Genomic DNA, 20,035 nt, shown 5'->3' on the forward strand with positions numbered 1-20,035 from the left:
ATAGTAACTTTTCAGAAAACAAATTATAACACTCCTAAACAACAACTAGACTATCCTACAGTATATTCATAAGAGAAACATATACCACTACCTTGTACTTGAATCAGAATTAAAATACAACTATTTTTAATTCATTCTCTTAAAGAAAAATTCATGCAAGGATGACACAGAAGTGGGAATGAGTCAGTAAGCTGTGCCTACAGCAAGTATGCTTGTTTTGCAATGCCCAAATCATTTCTAGAACATGCCACTTTCATGGTACACTGATATAGAAAGTCTTAGTAAAATCAAATTATTTCTAATAGTCCCTTAGCATTTAAAATGAGGCCTACTTAGCTAACTCACATGAAGCCAAGCTGACCCACATAGACGTGGATCTGTTAAAATCAAAATGCTACCTGCAGATGAAAGCACCTTGGACACCTCCATTTTTTTTTTTTTTCTCAGCTGTCTCTGTGAAACTTGTTGTAGGGTCTGATTTAACTCTCAACTTTCTTCTAACTTATGTCATGTTCCTCCATCTCCACTTAACCACTAAACTCATCTTCTGTAACATAAGTAGCTCTTGAAATCCCCCTTTCTTCCAAGAAGTTCCCCCCGACTACTTGGAATAGCCTTCCTTGAACTCCCTCATTTGGGTATGGGGTTTTTATGCTATACTTCCCTCCATTCTCTGAGCCATAACTTATTCCTATGTTGCTGAAGTTTATTAGCCTCTTGCACTTATGTGTTTCCCTTGAACTGTGTCCTTAGCTGGGAGGAAGAACTGGAGTAGTAGTAAGGCAGCAATGAGGTCAGGAAGCCAGAGGGTATGAGTGTGAACATGGGTCCTGCCACTTACCAGTCTTATTGTCTCAAGAGAAGTCACCAACCTCTCTATGTTTAACTGGACAAAGGAGGTGACCCAGCCCACAGTTATCATAAGCTGTTGTGAGGATTAAACAAAGTAATGTAGTACAATAGCAAGCATGTGGCAAGTTCCCAACAAAAGATTTAGTGGGACACCTGATAAATGCTTGCTGACAATGACTTGACAAACATAGCGTAGACCAGCATTTAAATGTTTATTTTTGAATTAAAACTAGACATATAAGCAGTTTTATAACTAATGAAAATGTTGAAATAGACACTTGGGTAAAAAAAAATGTTAACTAAACTACATCTCAGAGTGAAGAAAGATTCTTTATTGGCTGAACATACTGTACTAGATATTTAAAATAACACAAACATTCAGGATTGCAGTTTTATAATTTAGTTACAGTCATGCTAGATACAATGGTTAACACACTCAGGAAAGACAACATTCTGCATACATTAATTTATCAAGCCACGTCTGTAAAAGATTAAACTTTTAATGTCCAGTTATTGTGAGTCCACCCAAACATCAAATTAACAAATACAACATTTACTTATTTCATATAATTCTGTATATTGCTATACTGTGCTCTAAAATTACTTGTATTACCAAAGACATTTATTTCAGCAATTGAAAAATAGAATTCTATGTCACCTATAGAAAAATTTGAAGACCTTGACAAGTAAACCACAATTGGAAACTGTTTTCTGAAACAGAGGGTAAAATGGAGTTAGGTGAGAGAAGCCACTTTGTCACAGTGACCTGAACCTATTCTGCTAAGTCCAGTCAGTAGTGAATCACTGCCTGCTGACCCAGCGGTGTCTTTTTCAGAAAACACTGACTATGCCAGAGTAGCATCCTTTCAGCTCTGGGGCAAGATTTTTTAAAGGCTAAGAAGTGGTGGAGAAAGTAAATCACTAGAATCAAAAGCAACAGGCAGGAGTGCCAGCTGTCCCCATGTGCCTGGCTTGTTCTTTAGGTGACATTGAAGATGGTGCTGTCCTGACAGTGCCTGTGAGTTTGGCATAGAGTCTGGCATTCACATCCCATCATAGATAACACACAGGTCCTCAGGAATCAATGACACACCAATGCTAAGTGACACACATCGCCCACATCAAATCAAAAAGAATGAGAACAACAACAACAAAAAAAAAATGCAAAAAATATTTTTAAAAGGTTTTAAATATTTAGTACTGTGAAAAATAAAAACTGGACAACAAAATGCAAAGTTAATTCATGAACCACTTTTTAATGCAAGACCATAAATTTACCCCAAACCCACATGAATTAATGATGTAGGGCCATCTGTATGAAATAAGGTTTTAAAGTACAGCTGTGCAGTTTAGGATAAAGTCCCAAAGATGTCTAAATATAACTTTCAAATTTCTTATCAATCTCTTCATGGATCTTATAAACTGCTGACATTAAAAGTCTATTAAATGATACATATAGAAATGCTTTCAGACATACCATGTGCCATCTCAAAACATTCCCTAAATAAGCTGCTCCTCCCACAACACTCACCAGGCAACATTTAGCTGAGGCAAAAATAAAATAAAATAAAAATAAAAACAAAGTATGTCAAACAGTCATATAGAACCTTATTAACAACAACAAAAAAAGGGCACACAAAAAAATTACTGCTTGGGTTTTTCAAATACTGTCATTTTGGTTGAAAACAAAAACATACATTAATTTCTAAGCTTCTAAGGTGTGGGGGGAGGTGTACAGAGAAATTGCAAACACAGTGCTCTATACACCTAATACCTTTAGGGCACTTAGAAAGTGAATATTCTTATTACATGTTATCTTTCTGGACTGTCCTTCTTTTGCAGGTATTTATGTTTTCATCATGGTTGAAGAAGCAGCTTGGAAACAGGTAAGCTGCAAGTGCATACTGCTCTTGAACTTGTTCAGCAGCTCTTCCAGTAACCTGCAGGGAGGAGACACTATTTCACAGCCTGACAGTGAGGGTGGCTTAGCAACCTAAGCAAACAAGTAGGGAGTCAGCTTGCCGAGCTTTGCCTTCTGCTTGCTGTTGTTAGAAGGAAGCCAAAAAAGGTCATTATCTATTGATTCTTAATAACAGAAACAACTCAACCAAGGAAGCTGGTCTAAAGAATATATTAATATACACATTGTGTTTGTATTTAAAAATGTCCCTCCTGTCCTATTCCCCTAGATTAGATTTCTTCCCTAAAACAGAGTAATATTCGGACCTATTTTTTAAAATTCACTCTAAACATTTTGAAAAATATTAAAATTCACTTTTTGTTATACATTTCTATGAAAGCTAACAAACACATATAGTAGTCTACCTGTTCAGGAGACAGAAGAGTTCCATCATCCTTTTGTAGTCAACCTTTACTTCTAAGCTCACACCACAGCAACCCTGACTTCTTTTTTGTTATTTTCTGTCCCTCTAATCTTCCATTTTGTCTTTAACAAATATTGGAGCATGGTGAATAAAAGTAGCAAGTTAAACACCAGGGGAAACAGGGTTAACTCTAGCTCCTCTAGGAATATCATTCTGCTATGATTCTCAATTGTTTCCCTACTTGGTCTGATATATTCACATAATTTTAAAGCTAGAAGAAACCTTAGAGCTCATCTGATACAGATGAAGCAACCAAGGCCTGAATTTCATGGTACTAAAGTCAGGAGATTGTTTCATGGTCGAATAATGCTCAATATTAGAACATTATCTTCCATAGTACATTAAAATATAGTCCTAATCTGGGATTATTTCAGGGTGTCTGTTGCTCCAGACTCAAATGTACCAGGCTTCTGAACCATGCTCCATTTATTTAAAATAGAGGTGACTGCTTTAATCTTTTATCATATTTATTTTAAAGAAATAAACAGGGTTTGTTATAAATTCAGTTAGAAGTCAAAAGTTAGTGAGAGAAGAAGAAAGTAGGAAAATGGAAGCAAGGGCTGTTGGTGTGGGCACTGTTTGTTCATATATCTATCTGCTAGTGTGAGAAACACACAAGGGATTGCACTGGGGATCACATAAACTGGGTAGCTGGTCTGTTCCCCCTTCTTCTAAGCCCTGTCCACTCTCAATCTCATGTGACAGTGCCTCCTATTGGTTAGTTCCTGATGTTCTGTCTGTGCTCTGAGTTCCCACCACATTCCCCTGTGCTAGGGAGCCCAGCCAGCCCCATGTGCTTCCCACTGCACCCTGATGGATCACATGCAAAGGTGGGTGAACTTAAGCTTCAACTGGTGAGGAAGCAAAGAGCTACAGCATTTCAGTTGCTTCAGTTGATGCTAAGTTAGACAGCTCCCTGGCCTAGATTTTCTCTCATGTCAGAATTCTTGTTATTTGAGTAGTAAAGTTTAAATACAGGTTGAGATCATTACTGTGGTAGTAATGAAATATATGCAATTTTATGATGCCATATTGTATAAATCTACTTTCTTCATAATTTTTATTTTGTAGAGAATAAAGTATACACTATTAAACTAGTCATAAAGAAAAAAAATACTGAGTTCTGCACTTTACTACTCTGCCCTCTTTATTATATTATTAAATATATAAGCCAATAATATAGTGTAAGTCAAATGAGTTTTCTTTGGATATTTTCAGTCATTTAAAACTCAAAAAGTCTTAATTTCTAAATTATCTTAAACCTAAGAGAAAAGTCTTACCTTATTCTGTCACTTGGAAGAAAAGCAAGATACAAGTAACTTGGTACAGCTATTAAATACTGCTCCTCCTTAAATCCTCCTCCTCCTCCTCCTCCTCCTCCTCCTCCTCATCATCATCATCATCATCATTATCATTTTTAAAGGTTCTTCAGATAACAAAACCTTGTTCAATACACCTAACTATCGTCTGAGGACATCACAGAGAACTTACTTCTTATCTGCTCCACTTGAAAGCTGAGGCAGGGCTTCCAGGGCCTGTTTAAAACTAGACCTGGAATAAAAGGATAACACTTAAGCCCAAACAATTCAGAGTTCTGAGGGAATCAATTAAGAGGATCACTTAAAAATTCTTAAGCATATCTTAAGTATAAAGAAACCAATATAAGCCAGTGAAGCAAGTGGAAATATGAGAAAAAGTAAAAGTGAAAAACAACAGAAAAAGTAAAAGCAAAAGTGAGGCTATGGTTACTAGACAGAGGCTTCACAGGAGCAGGGTCAGAAAGACTCAACTGGGAAATGAAACGTCACCTGAACAAAAGGGGGCTATTCATGGGAGAGGTGGGCTTAGTGTGGACATGTTCTAAAAAACAAGATCTTTTTTCTTTTTTTTTTTAAAACAAAACTGAACTACAGATAAAGTAACAGATATGAGAAGAAGGAACTATAAAGAAATGGGAATAAGCTTGTAAAATATGACATAAGTAAGGACATTATAGTATTGCCATGTATAGGGCCTGATTTACAGTCAGTATCTTATAATAACCAAACATGGTCTTCACAGGATTTAGCTATTATATTTAAAATCTGTAAGAAAATGGACAGATGTCTATATACTTTAAAAAGGCAACATAATTTCTTTACATGAAAAGAACAAAAGGAATACATTTAAGATCCTCATATTTGGTAGGCTTTTTTTTTTTTTTTTGGTATCCATTGAATCCAGGGACGCTTTACCACTGAATCACATCCCCAGTCCTTTTTATTTCTTATTTTGAGACAGGGCCTCCTTAAGTTGCTGAGGCTGCCTTTGAACTTGTGATCCTCCTGCCTCACCCTCCCAAGTCTCTAGGATTACAGGCATGGGCCAATTGCACCCAGCTTGTTATGCTTAACTTTTCCAAGTAGAAAGTATCAGAAAAATCACTGAACCAAATGAAAAACATGTTAGGAGAAAATATTTGGTACTAAAATGTACTGTTCACTAAGAAAAAGTTCTGAGGATTTTCAAATCTCTAATGACTAGTCAAACTGAGGAAATAAATGTAATTGTTACTATTTTAAGATGTCCTGTGATTTTGTATTATAAAAACATCCTCATCAATCTACCAGGAAGTACATTTTTGAGCAATGTTTCTTAAACTAGGGGCAAGTGCTACATTAACATATAAAGAGAAGAAAAAGTTCCAACAAAGTTATAAAAATGGGCGCTGGGAATCTTTAGTTGTACCTGAGACAGAAGTGGGGGCTTGAAGGGGTCCTTATTGGTATACTCAGCCTTTCCAATAGTTATTTGGTTCTCCTCTTTCCTGGGATGGTGGGAAGGCACTGCCATTATCTCCACCATCATCTTGTTTCTTATAAACCTCTTTCAAAAAACTGAGAGAAATGCAATACTATTGTTCTTCACTGTCATTATTACAATAACAATGGATAATGATGACAAAGATTATACTACCTAATACTTGTGGGGGCACCAACAGTTTAGAAGGTAACTTGATATATTTTGTTATTTAATCTTCTCATAACTTTGCCTAGGGATGCACGTTGAGCTTCCCCAATCAAAAATCTGAAATTCAACATGCTCCAGAATTTGAAACTTTTTGAGTACCAACATAATGCCACAAATGGAAAATTCCATAGCAAGCACAAAATATATTAAAAATATTGTATAGAATTACTTTAAGGCTATGTATTTAAGCCATATATGAAACAAATGAATATCGTGTTTAGACTTGGGTCTTAGCCCTAAATACCTCATTATGGATATGAAAATATCACAAATAAAAAATAATTCTAAATCCAAGCATTTTGGATATAGGGTACTCAACCTGTATTATCTTCTTTTTCTAGATGAGGAACTTAGGCTCTGTAAATTTTAGTTCTTGGGGAGAAACAGGCACTCAGACTAAGCAGATGTGGACTGGGTGCTTTTTATCATCTATATAGCACTTGGTGCTATATAGAAAAATGATGGTTGGGAAAAGATATGGTTGTACACAAACCTGGGAGTCTTCTAGAAATAAATTCTGACAATCAGGAATGAAAAGCTAACTTCATTTGTTTAGAAAAAAAAATGTTAAGTCTTTTCAGGTATAATGATATCAGTAAGAATGATGGCATAAGCCAGCTTATCAACACTGGAAATGAATAAGTATATTACAGTGTCCTTAAATATTTGATTTGCATACCACTTGGCTTCTCAGGCACAGAATTACAGTATTTTCTAGGTAATATTGCAAATGTGGTAAATAATTTTGTAAAGGCAATTGGTAGCTCTGTTTTACTTCATCTACTGATATTTCAATGGTAGGAAATCCTGACTTTCATTCAAAACAGCTAAAAATTATCATCAAATTTCCACTACAAAATTTTGTAGAGAAACCACAAGGCTTCCTCTTATACTGATATTTACAACATTCGAGCTGTCCTTCTAATCTGCTATGAATAGAATAAACCTCAATTCTTCTTCGATTCTTTTTTGAGATGTAATTCTCTACCATATAATTTATGATAGTAAGATTTATCAGTAATGAAAGAAACACATAAAACTGTATTCAACACCTTTTCTTTATTTTGTGCTACAAAGAAATGATCTTGAGAATACTTGGTTTATTGTAGGCTCATACTGTGTAGCTAAAAAATTGATCAAATATAATCTTCAGCGCAAGTTTTTGAGCTTTTTTACAAAGCATGTAACACACTAGTAAAACAACCTTTTTAAAAGCAGACATGAGAACACTTGACATCTTACTTGCTTTCAGGTGTCAGGTAAATGGCCACAGTATCCCTCAAAGCACAGATCTCAAGTCTTGCCTAGGATGATGGAAGGACAGAGAGACAATAGGAAGCTGTGTTAATTTTCAAATGCACACAAGTACTGAGGGGAACAGTTTCTCCAGTCTACTACCCACAGGACAGAGTGGACATGGTGGCAATTAGTTGCAAAAAGACTTTCTAAAAACTGTATAAAGAAATTGTCTACAATAAGATTTTTGTTTTTAGCAAAAATTAACTTGAGTCAAGTTTGATTATGTGCAGACAGAGAGCTTTATACCTCGCATGAAAAGTACAAACCATGCAACGATTTTCCAGCAATCGGTATTTACTATCTGACTTGTATGTGCCTGCTAGTCTGATGGTGACAGGAAGGAAACTCTGAAACAGTGGCCCTGAGGGGCCCCTCCCCCACAGTGGGGGAAGTCTAAGGACTTGCTTCCTCAGCTAATGCCCTTCCAAGCACATGGTTTCTTCTCAAAAGCTAAGCTGTACTCTACAGATTTAATGCAATCCCTATTAAAATCATAGTTGTGCTTTCTTAAAAATAAAAATTAACAAATTGATCCTAAAATTCATATGGAAGTGTAAGGGACATAATACTGCCAAACAATCCTAAAAAACAGGAATACATTTGGAGGACTCGACTCACACTTACTGATTTCAAACTTACTACTGTGCTTCAGTAATCTAGTCATCGTGGTATCAGCACATGACAGGCACTGAGATGAAAGAACAGAACTGAGGGACTGAATAAACCATTACACTTATGATCAATTGGTTTCAACATGATACCAAGATCATTCAGTGGAGAAAGAAGAGCTTCTTTAAGAAATAATGCTGGGACAACTGGAGGTTGAATTTCTTCTTTAGTATGAAAATCAACTCATAATAAACTATAGATCCCAACTGTAGGAGAGAAAACTATAAAAGTCTTAGAAGATGGACCGAGATTGTGGTTCAGTGGTATAGAGTGCTTGCCTAGCATATGTGAGGCACTGGGTTCGATCTCCAACACTCTATAAAAAATAAAATAAAGGTATTGTGTCCATCTACAACTGAAAAATATTTTAAAAAAATTCTTAGAAAAGGAGTTGTTATGGTTTACATATGAGCTATCCCCCAAAAGCTCATGTGTGAGACAACGCATGTATTTCATATATGAAAATTTCAGAACAGACAAATCATAGAGATAGAAAGTTGGTGGCTGTCTGTGGTAGGGAAGGAGACTTATAAGAAAATGGTAGGAGTGACTGCTAATGAGTCTGGGGTTTTTGGTGGGTGATGAATATTATGGTGATGATTGGGCTATTCTTTGGATACACTAAAAATCCCTGAATTGTTATTCTTTTTCTATTGTAGGCAAACTACATGGTAAATGAAATTACCTACATAAAACAAACAAAAGAAAAGCTAACCTAGGGTTCACTTCCATGCAAGGACACATAAGCCAGGGTTCCCTGGTGCTCCAGAACTGTACAGTGATGACACCCACATACTTGCAATGCATTCTCTAATTTCTCTGTCCTGACAATGGGCGTTGGAGGAGCATTTATAAAAAACAAAACAAAACAAAAAAACACCCTATTCTCAGGAGTATAAGAAACAATGTAAAAGAATAGCAAAAGGCATAGCTAATTTATATAAGATCAATTTTATTTAGTGACTTCTTCTGTTTGGAAAAAAGTTGTTTGGCTTCATTTTGCAGTGTTTAAAAACCTAGAAAGCATATGAAATTTTCGTCTCTACTGTTTAAATTCTAGTACAGGCAAACAACAATAACAACAACAAAAATTACAAACAGAACTAGAGGAAAATATTAAAGGGAAAAATGTGGTAGAATGCTTAGCTGAATATCTTAGGAAACAGATTAAACTGATGTAAAACTAATTTTCAGGTAGAAATTTTATTCCATCAAAGTGACAGGGTATTTCAATTAACCTATGAATTATGCCAATTATAAAAGCTATAGCTACTTAAATAATATATATTCAATTGTAAGCCAGAAAATGTCACAATAAAAGATCAGCCAAATTGTCACTTTCTTCTTACTCTGGGGAAGGTTCTGGATATTGGCCCATCTGTAAGTGACTGAAAAATGATCCTATAGTCCCTATCCAAGATACCTGCTCCAAAGAAGGGAGTTCTAACAGTCATTCTTACCAGGAAAGGGTGAAGGTGGGAGTTTAGACTCACTTGAACTTTTTCAAAATATAAAATGCCTGCTCATACACTCAGAGGGTTTCGTAATGTCAGAGAGTAGAACAGTTATAGTAGCCAATAGTCTCCTGACTTGTACACCTCAAAAAAGCTCCCCATTGATGCTAATATTTCTTCCTAACCTTTGCCTGTTGGATCTCTGTGGGATTTAGTCATTGAGTAAATGAATTGCGGAGGTAATTTGCAGAGAGGGCAAACTTTAGTTATAATTCTAAGACTGCTGAGGGCCAGAGTAGTTACTGAATCTTCCTTCAATACTACAAAATTCACCTACTAATTATCTTTCATAATGGAACCATTATAATAATCATGACCTTTCAACTTATACTATAATATCAAAGGGCTGATAAATCCAATTTCTAGAGAAAACTGGTGGCAAATGGAAATGCAGCATAGGTTTTTGTAACTGATTTCCCTCTAACCAAATTAATAAGTGTTGTCTATCCCTTTTCCATAATATATATATATATATATATATATATATATATATATATATATATATATAGAGAGAGAGAGAGAGAGAGAGAGAGAGAGAGAGAGAAAATTTCCAAAAGTACAGACTTCTAAAGAATTTGATAGTGACTACCTGTGTACTCAGAGGTTCTACTATTAATATTTACTTGATATACTGCATTCAGCAAAATGTTCCTGAGATCCATCAGTAGTTTTTTTTCTCTTTAATTCTGAAGAGCATTTGGGTCTATGAACATATTGCAATTTGTTTATTCTGTTGATGGACATCATGGACACCTGTGCAGTTTCCTGTTTGGGGCTACTGTGAAACAAATTACTATGAGCATTCTTACATGCTTTTTTTTTTTTTGAGACAGATATTTTTGTTCTAGTTATCATAAGGTTGGAATAGCGGGGTCATAAGGATATTCATATGAAACTGCAAAAGCCTTCCTTCAAGTTGTAGTACTTTATATTCCCAGCAATGTGTAAGAGTTCCAGTTCCTCCACATTTTGCCAACATTTGGTAAAGTCAGTCTATCTTGGTGGATGTCTACTGGTGTCTTTCTGCAAAGTGAACTTTCATTTCCCTGGTCATCCTTTACTGACTCTTTTACTCTTTTGGATATCTAGTTACATACATGCTAACTAAACCTCTGACACTGTCCCAGGAATCCCTGGAGTTCTGTTTACATTTTTCCAATTATTTTGTCTATGCTATTCCCATTTAGTAGATTTTAAAAATTTCATTCACTTTATTTTTCCATTTCAAAATTTCTATTTGGTTCCTTTTTTAGGGTAACTATTTCTCTATTGATATTTCATACCTATTGGTTCATTATGAGCATATTCTCCTTTATGTCACCGAACATAGCTGCTTTAAAATTCTTGTCTGCTAATACCAACAACTTGATCATCTTATGGTTGGTCTCAGTTGATTTTCTTTTCTATTAAGAATGGGTTATGTTGGGCTGGGATTGTGGCTCAGCGGTAGAGTGCTCGCCTTACATGTGCAGGGCCCTGGGTTCGATCCTTAGCACCACATAAAAATAAATAAGTGAAATAAAGATAATGTGTCCAACTACAACTAAAAAATAAATAAATAAAAATGTTTAAAAAGTTAAAAAAAAAAAAGAAAGGGTTATGCTTTCTCCTGTTTTGTCAGTTTTTATTAATTTTAAATTTGTATCCTGGACATTGTGAATGTTATGTTTTAGAAACTTTGGATTCTATAATATGCCTCTAAAGAGTTCATTTTTTTGTTTTAGTATGCAATTAATGTATCTGGATTCAAATTGAGCGCTCTTGGCTCTTGGGTAGCAGTTCCATTCTTACTTCAGTTTTTCTAGTCTTATCTGGGCTGGTTAGATTAGAGTTTAACCATGCATATATACATTTAAAAGGTTCAACAGAGATTTAGGAATTGTGTATATAGAATCTAAGGCACTTGCTTTCTTTCTCTCTGGGATACTTCCCTGTTGTTGAGGCTGCCCCAAAGCCTAATCTTTTCTATTTATTTATTCATTTATGTATTTATGTATTTATTATTCGTAGTTGGACATAATACCTTTACTTACTTATTTTTATGTGGTGCTGAGGATTGAACCTAGAGCCTTGCACGTGCTAGGCGAGCGCTCTACTGCTGAGCCACAACCCCAGCCTGCAAAGCCTATTCTTTAAACCAGAAAGATGGCAGATTTTGGATTGAAGTTTTTGTTATCCTTTAGCCTACCTTCAGGCTAAAAATCCCTAAAAATTTGGGAATTCATTCATGTTCCATTTCCTCCAGAATCTTCTTACTCACTGACACATTTGGTGCCTTGTGTCTTCAGGTGTTTTATTGTTGTTATTGTTTGTAAATTTTAAAAAATCATTTTCAGATCTTATTCACATTTACAGCATTATCTTTGGAGGGTTGGCCTGATGGAAGTTTCCTCAGCCATTATTGTTATTGTTTGTTTTGTTTCTGGTGTGTGTGTGTGTGTGTGTGTGTGTGTGTGGTGCTGAAGATAGAATCCAGGGCCACAACCACTGAAACACAAATCCAGCTTGCTACTTTTTTTTTTTTTTTCCTTTTTAGGTTTTTAAAATTGCTTTTATTTTAAAAAGTTAGTATGTGTATAACAGGAAACAAAAACACTAGCAAAGATCAAAATTATCCAGTCACAAGTAGCTTAGTAGGATATGTCCTTCCAGCAGTTCCATTCTTACTTCAGTTTTTATATATGTGTACACATATATAACACCCCATTTTGTGTGATTGAGATCATTGTGTGTACTGTGCTTTTCCACACATCATGAATATTCACCAATTCAAAACCCCAAAGCTACAGGAGGAGTATTTTGATAGCCAAGAACACACTGTTAGAACTCAATCTGTTTTGTAAAACAAACAAACAAAAAAACTGTAATCCTATCTTTCTTGGGGACAAAAATTTCATTGAAGTGGCAACAGGTCTCTAGATAGAAATACTCTGCTACTCTTTTTTTTTCAATATCCTCCCAATGCTCCAGGTACAAAGATAATTCATAGGCAGGGAGTTTCTCTCCCATACACCTACACATCTGCTCTCCTTGAAGTTGGCTTACATGCACACCAAGAATCAAGTGACTTGTTTATAGCAGTTGTATTTATAAAATTTAAAGCAAATGGGACATAAACCAATGAAATGTGAGATAGCTATTTGTACTTTCTATGTACAATACATTGAATGCTTTGAAAGATTTATAAATAAGTTGGAACAATTTTCCTATGAAATTGAATATAATGAAGACATGCACAAAGTAAAAAAAAATCACAATATTTTGAAGTAATCTGCATTCAGATAATTTTTACACTTAATAGTCTTTAAAGTTTTGCTCTAAGGACTGAAACAGAAACTCTGGAACTTATAAGGTAACATGGGTATGGCTCATGCAAGATATATGATATATCTGCAATCAGCAGAGACATTAAAAAAACTGTCTATATGTCACAGGATGGATGAGTTAAAATACATTTACATATTTTAAATAAAAAGAAAATTTCAACACAGAATTGAATTTTCGTTACCTGTAGTGCTCCATTTTTGCTGAAGGAGGATACACACTGCATCAGTCGACTTAGCTCTTCAGAAACTGCTTCTACCACCTTGGACAGTACCCGAGGCACCAATTCTTTGGAAATAGTAAACACCTGATGGGAGTTTAAAATAAGAAATATGATATACTCTAGGACTTTTCCTGGCCTGAATTTGTTAAAATCAAAGGAACATGCAAAAACAACAAAACCCCATAGGTTTTCTTATTCATTTATTTATTATTTTTGGTAGCAGGAAGTGAGCCCAGGGGAGCTCTTACCACTGGGCTACATCTCCAGCTCTTTTATTTTGAGTCAGGGTATTGCTAAATTGCCCAGGCTGGCATTGACCTTCTAAATTTCCTGCCTCAGTGTCTTGGGTGGCTGGGATTACCTGTATGTGCCACTGAACCCAGCTCTAAGTCATATTTTTAATAATTCTATTTAAAAATACAATATAGACAATTAAAATTTTGAGAGTTACTGTTGATATGGATAAACTAAAATTTGATTTGAAAATTTCTTCCTCTTCCTATTCTTTCACAAAAAAACAATTTTTAAAGAAGAAATTAGAAAAAAAATACACTCTGGATAAATATTTTGCCCTAGTTTAAAAAAAAACACTGAGCCAAATATGGTGGTATGTGCCTGTAATTCCAGCTACTTGGGAGGATCACTTATGCCCAGGAGACTGAGGTCAGCCTGAGTAGTAACAAGAGTGATACCTGGTCTCAAATAAAACAAAACAGAACAAAACAAAACAACCCTGGGTCAAACTTTCCTTAGAATATGACAAACACCCTACTTGCTGGGTCCACTATTATGTACTGGACAAGATCCCCAGTTTTATTATATGTTGCACTAGATATATATATTTTTTTCATTTCACACAACATTATTTTCAAACTTTTTAAAAAAGTTTGACACTTTTAAACTGGGAATTACCAGGAAATTTAATGAAACATTTTCCTTTCTGATTTAAAAATTCAAGTAAATTATATTTTCTTTTTAGCTTCTCCTATTTTTCAGATTGAGCCAACGGGATTAATTAAACCTTTGGGTCAACCCCTAACATGACTTGAGAGTTTAAGAAAATTTTGGCAATAATAAATATTATTAATGAAATTCTACTTTCAGTCATTGGGCTAAACTTAAAGAGGACTTGAATGCCTAATATTTATAAATAATCTCACAGCTATTGACAATGGACACTAATAAAAGCTGCCTTGCCAGGCATGGTGCTACACACCTGCAATACCAGCAGCTTGAAAGCCTGAGGCAGGAGGATCTCAAGTTCAGAGCAAGCCTCAGCAAAAGTGAGGCACTAAACAACTCAGTGAGACACTGTCTCTAAATAAAGTACAAAATAGGGCTGGGGATGTAGCTCAGTGGTTGAGTGTCCTTGAGTTCAATTCCTGGTACCAATAAATAAACAACAAACAAACAAACAAAAGCCATCTCATTAGAAATCAGCATGATCACTGTGTGCACACCTATAATCCCAGCAATTTGGGAGGCTGAGGCAGGAAGATGGAGAGTTCAAAGCCAGCCTCAGCAGATTAGCACTTAGCAACTCAGAGAGACCCTGTCTGTAAATAAAATATAAAAAAGGACTAAGGTTAAGCACACCCCTGGGTTCAATCCCCAGTTCCAAAAAAAAAAAAAAAAAAAAAAAAAAAAGAAATCAGTGTATGATCTTTCACATTCACAGTTCCCATGTATTTTGCAATTCCTCTGCTCACCTGCCACCAACATTTCTACCTGATGATTTTAATTTACATTTTAAAGGAAGCTAATAAGAGTTTTCTGATAGTTTTCATAAAATCTCAATTAAATGAATTGCTCATTATTAGATCTATGTGATAAATTCCTGCCTTTGATATATAAAAACTTGATTTATAGAGAAAGTTATATGCTTCCCTTTTACTAAGAAATGAAAAATATAATATATTATTTTGCTCTATTGCTTCAAACTTAGAGCCAAATTTAGGAACCAGGTAACATTACCTTTGTTTTCTGTGATGGCTGTTTTACTTATTTATCCATGTTTTTTTGTTTTGTTTTGTTTTAGTTTACCTCCATGACTTGAAATACTTCTGGATGCAGGAGACAAACATAAATCTAGAAACACCTATTTGGATGCATACAGTTGAGTGAGGATGCTCTTGAGCATCTGTGCTCTTTGCTCTGTCCCATTTTATCTAGTTTCCCATCAGTCTGTGAGCCACAGTCACTCTGAAAGTGTTGGTGAAGCAGTGAGTAATGGACTATGAAACTACTTAATGAGAACAGGTCATCACAGTGGTGACAATGGTGGTAGCTGTGGTACCAATGTTGATAGCTCAATATTCCTCAGAAAGGCTCTCTTCCCCAACTAAAGATGTTAACACGAAGCAACATCTCCAAGAGCCTACACTATTGAGAGCATCTGTTTCATTCTAAAACGTCAGACTCCCCTGGGAGCCTGTCTTTCTAACAAACTTCTACTTTTCTGGAATCCCCAGCACTATGTGAGCCCATATTGCAATGTGAATGAAATACCAAAGCTTATTTGTGTTCTGACTAACAAGAGAATAATTTAATTTCCAAGATAAGGAATTTAACATTCTTTAAAGAAAAAATATATTTTCCATTCTATTTTTTCTGTACTTTCCAAATATTACTGAATTTAGTCTTAGTTATCAGAGAAAACATACATAATTTCAGGAAAAGACACACACATACTCACAGAAAGAGAGAAAGCAAGAGAGAGAGAGAGAGAGAGAGAGAGAGAGAGAGAGAGAAAGAAAGAGAGAGAGACAGCGAGCTGACCTTTATTTTATTTATACTCAAGATACCTTCTGAAGGAGAAAAGAGATCACTATTAAAAATCATCAAATTTCCCTTTCTCTTGTTTTCTTTCCTAGTCATCCACATTTCTTAGGAACATCTAATGATAGCTTACCTCTGCATGCACAGCAATTATATTCACCAACGCTTCTTTTAAATAGTTTCTGACACCTGAAATCAAGAAGGGGGAGGGGATAATGCATTAAGTGGGAACACAAGTCAGCCCTCTCCCCTACTAGCACTAGTGTGCACTGTGCAGCAAGCTGCCTTACAGTGTTCTGAGGAGAAACAGAAAGTAACACCAAACTATCAATTTCCTTTTGAGAACCAAATGGTGAAAGGACTATTTTCAAACAGGTTATTAAAAAAAAAAGGTTAAATTAGAAGTTTTCTTTCACTGTTTTTCATTTCTATCACTGTACACCTATATGCTCTCTGTCAATTATTGGTAACTTGGCTTCAAAATAAAAGTTTTTAAAAAATGTTCTTCTATTTCTTCACAAGTATATGAATAATAATGCAAAGGACAGAAGGAAGATTTTATTAAGGCTCATAAAATGTCTATTAAATATCACAGCATTTAACTTCCCAAGGTAAAAGTCAAATTATTATGCAGACTGACTATTCTGATCTTAAGGAATCACTTTGAGGAGAAACTTCTCACAAAACCACACTGAATCTGATTCAGTAAAACAAGTTTATGCTTGGACAAAACAAAGACTTCTGATTCTATCAAAGAGCACTATTCACTCAATAGTAGTACTCACATGATTTTTGAGTACAGGGTCTAAGGTCACACTATTTTGAATCAATCCCCAGTTTTAACACCGAATAGTGTTGAAACACCGAATAGCTTTTGGTGAGAAGACTGTAAGCTTCAATTTTTTCATCTATTAAATGAGTATAGTAAGTGCACCCTCTCTTATCATCCTGTAATGAGGATTCAAAGAGATAATGCATGGGACAGGTATTCACAACTCCTTAACAGCTTTCATGATCATTATTTTTCAAGAAAATACATAAAAATAAAATGCTATTTTATTGTAACTCCAAAACAACCACTGCCATTTAAATGGAATATTTTAGAATGCCTTCCAGAATTAACTACACCCCCTTAGAATACTTCCACTACAGAACAGAAAAAATGTTCTATATGCAAAATCATGGATGTTACTAGTAATGACACTAAGGACAATCTCAGAATGTCATCTACACTTCTGAATATTTAGGAAAGTTGAGACAGAGACCATGAACTATAATCAATTTTTTGAATTGGCATTTGTAGATTACTAATACATATCTGGCTTTTGATTTTATCATATAATATGGTATAAAAATAAGTGCACTGTTTTTCTTTTGAGAAGCCAATTTCATATGAATAGTTTCATATGAACCTATGATATGAAGTTCAGATGTTGTTGATAGGATAGCTGAGAAAGCAGAGTGAAGAGTAATTACATGTAATCCAGAAATTGATCCTTTCTGAGAAAAAAAAAAAAAGGATAATTACAAGGGAAGAAGTTCTATGTGGGAGGTAGGACAGAAGACCTAAGGATCCTATTGTAAGTAAAGAGGGAAATAAACAAGCTTGGGAGATCACAACAGCATTCTTCTTGTCAGAGGAAAGCCACATCACAGAGTTCCTTTGGACTGAGAGTACCAGAGGGCTTGGCCTACTCTGACACCTGCTCTCTCCCAGAATTAGTGCAGGGTGCATGGAAGCCTGCTCTGGCTCCAGGGTCTGTGATCACTGTCTCATGTCTACTACCTTTTAACTGCAATTCCTGTGGAAGATCAGCTCATATATATTTATATAATCAGTGTATCTAACATATAAGTAACTGATACTATACACATAATACTATGTTTTAAGGCACCAAGAGTCTCCATCCTCAGTGAAAATAAGGGTCCTGTTAATGCCACTATAAGAACACGTCAGGAGTATGGGTTCTTGGGGTTCTAGCACTAGTGCCTAGAAACATGAAGATAGTTTTTGATTCTTACATTTCTTTTTTTTTTTTTTAAAGAGAGAGTGAGAGAAGAGAGAGAGAGAGAGAGAGAGAGAGAGAGAGAGAGAGAGAGAGAGAGAATTTTTAATATTTATTTTTTAGTTCTCGGCGGACACAACATCTTTGTTGGTATGTGGTGCTGAGGATCGAACCCGGGCCGCACGCATGCCAGGCGAGCGCGCTACTGCTTGAGCCACATCCCCAGCCCTCTTACATTTCTTAAATGTAAAAGATAAACTGAGCCAGAGTAGTGACTAAAAAACCAAAAATTAAATTCAGAATCAAGCAAGAAAATGTCACATGCTCTGTGACATCATATGCTATGAACTCAACTCCCACTCTGACCTTAATAGAAGAAATATTTCCTGGTAAGAACCATTAGACTAAGTATTACTAATAAAATACCCTTTAAAAGGGGGAAAATATTAGTTAATACAATTTTAAAGACTTAGCTGTGAACTATAAGAATAAAAGCAAAGTATACTCTTTATTTTTTATTTATATATGACAGTGGATTGCATTACAATTCTTATTACACATATAGAGCACAATTTTTCATATCTCTGGTTGTATACAAGGTATATTCATACAAATTCATGTCTTCATACCTGTACTTTGGATAATAATGATCATCACATTCTACAATCATTTCTAACACGGATCATCCCCCTTCCCTTCCCTCCAACCCCTCTGCTCTATCTAGAGTTCGTCTATTCCTCCCATGCTCCCTCTCCCTATCCCACTATGAATCAGCCTCCTTATATCAAAGAAAACATTTGGCATTTGGTTATTTGGGATTGGCTAACTTCACTTAGCATTATCTTCTCTAACTATATCCATTTACCTGCAAATGCCATGATTTTATTCTCTTATTGATGAGTAGTATTCCACTGTGTATATATGCCACATTTTTTAAATCCATTCATCTATTGAAGGGCATCTAGGTTGGTTCCACAGTTTAGCTATTGTGAATTGTGCTGCTACAAATAATCATGCATGTTGCTGTGTCCCTGTTAACCCAAAGAACCACATTTCTGAAAGCAAATTTGAAACATGATCAAGCTTCCCATTTTAGGTTGACCACATGGATAATAATGTAAGAAGCACCTTGGATAAGTAAAAGAACTTTAGATTTCTTGGAAGGAGATTTTTTCATTATGGACAGGAGAAAAAAAGAGGAAATACCCCCTCCCCCCCCACACACACATGAAGTAACAACTGCTTCAAGTGGTGATATGGGGAAACTAAAGGGGAAATGTATGGTTCCAAGGATGGACACAAACAGGGATCCTACTCAAGACTTCAAGGCAGCCAGTAAGGGTCAGACAGATAGTATGAAATAGAAGACCTCAAAAAAAGGCACACCAGCTTGATGCATAGCTTCATAAAGCATCATTTATGCCCCCCTAGGCAATTATAATATTTAAAACATAAAAGATTACTTCTCAAAAAAAAAAACCCAACTATCCACCGTGTTAAACACAGAAGTATTTTTTATTGCCTATTGTTCATTCTAAAGAAGTTACTAAAAGTTTTCACTTACTCATTTAATGTAATTTACTGAGACTCACTACATAGTGGACACCATTAAGTACACATCAGAAGCATTAGGTCCTTCATACAGAGGATCCCAATGTGCTTAGTTATTACAAGTTTGGCCCCAATTTACTCATGTTGTGTGTTTATATTGCATATAGCAAATAGGTACAAGAGGGTTATATGACTGTGCTTGACATTGTAAAAAAATTCTTTATACTCTGATTTAAAATAATTTGAAAGACGTTTACTTGGTGTGAAGTTCTTAATTGGTTAAAGAACAGTATTGGAGTAGGGGTAAAGAAAGTCTGAGCAAAGGGCTAGAAACCAGGCAGTATCTATGTCTGGGAAACTCATAAGATCTCTGCACTCTTCTAAGCTAAGAATTTTGATTTATTTCTTTCTACTCTCCAACCACAG

The 20,035-nt window shown here is 35.3% G+C and overlaps 1 protein-coding gene across 2 annotated transcripts in view; it reads right to left on the reverse strand.

The window, feature by feature from the left end:
* Positions 1-1,169: 1,169 nt before the first annotated feature.
* Positions 1,170-20,035, reverse strand: part of Exoc2 (exocyst complex component 2) — a 197,043-nt gene continuing 178,177 nt past the window's right edge. The window contains exons 24-28 of one of the 2 annotated variants that reach the window (XM_026398921.2): positions 16,186-16,241; positions 13,236-13,358; positions 7,488-7,549; positions 4,728-4,787; positions 1,170-2,792 (exon numbers count right to left, since the gene is read on the reverse strand). In XM_026398921.2, coding sequence (XP_026254706.1) covers positions 2,699-2,792; positions 4,728-4,787; positions 7,488-7,549; positions 13,236-13,358; positions 16,186-16,241 — 395 coding nt within the window. In that variant the 3' untranslated portion in view covers positions 1,170-2,698. Of the gene's footprint in view, positions 2,895-4,727; positions 4,788-7,487; positions 7,550-13,235; positions 13,359-16,185; positions 16,242-20,035 lie in introns of both variants that reach the window. The other variant, XM_077801565.1, reaches the window with a different exon arrangement.

The sequence above is a fragment of the Urocitellus parryii genome, chromosome 8, assembly GCF_045843805.1.
Source record: "Urocitellus parryii isolate mUroPar1 chromosome 8, mUroPar1.hap1, whole genome shotgun sequence".
In the NCBI taxonomy this organism is placed as follows: Eukaryota; Metazoa; Chordata; class Mammalia; order Rodentia; family Sciuridae; genus Urocitellus; species Urocitellus parryii.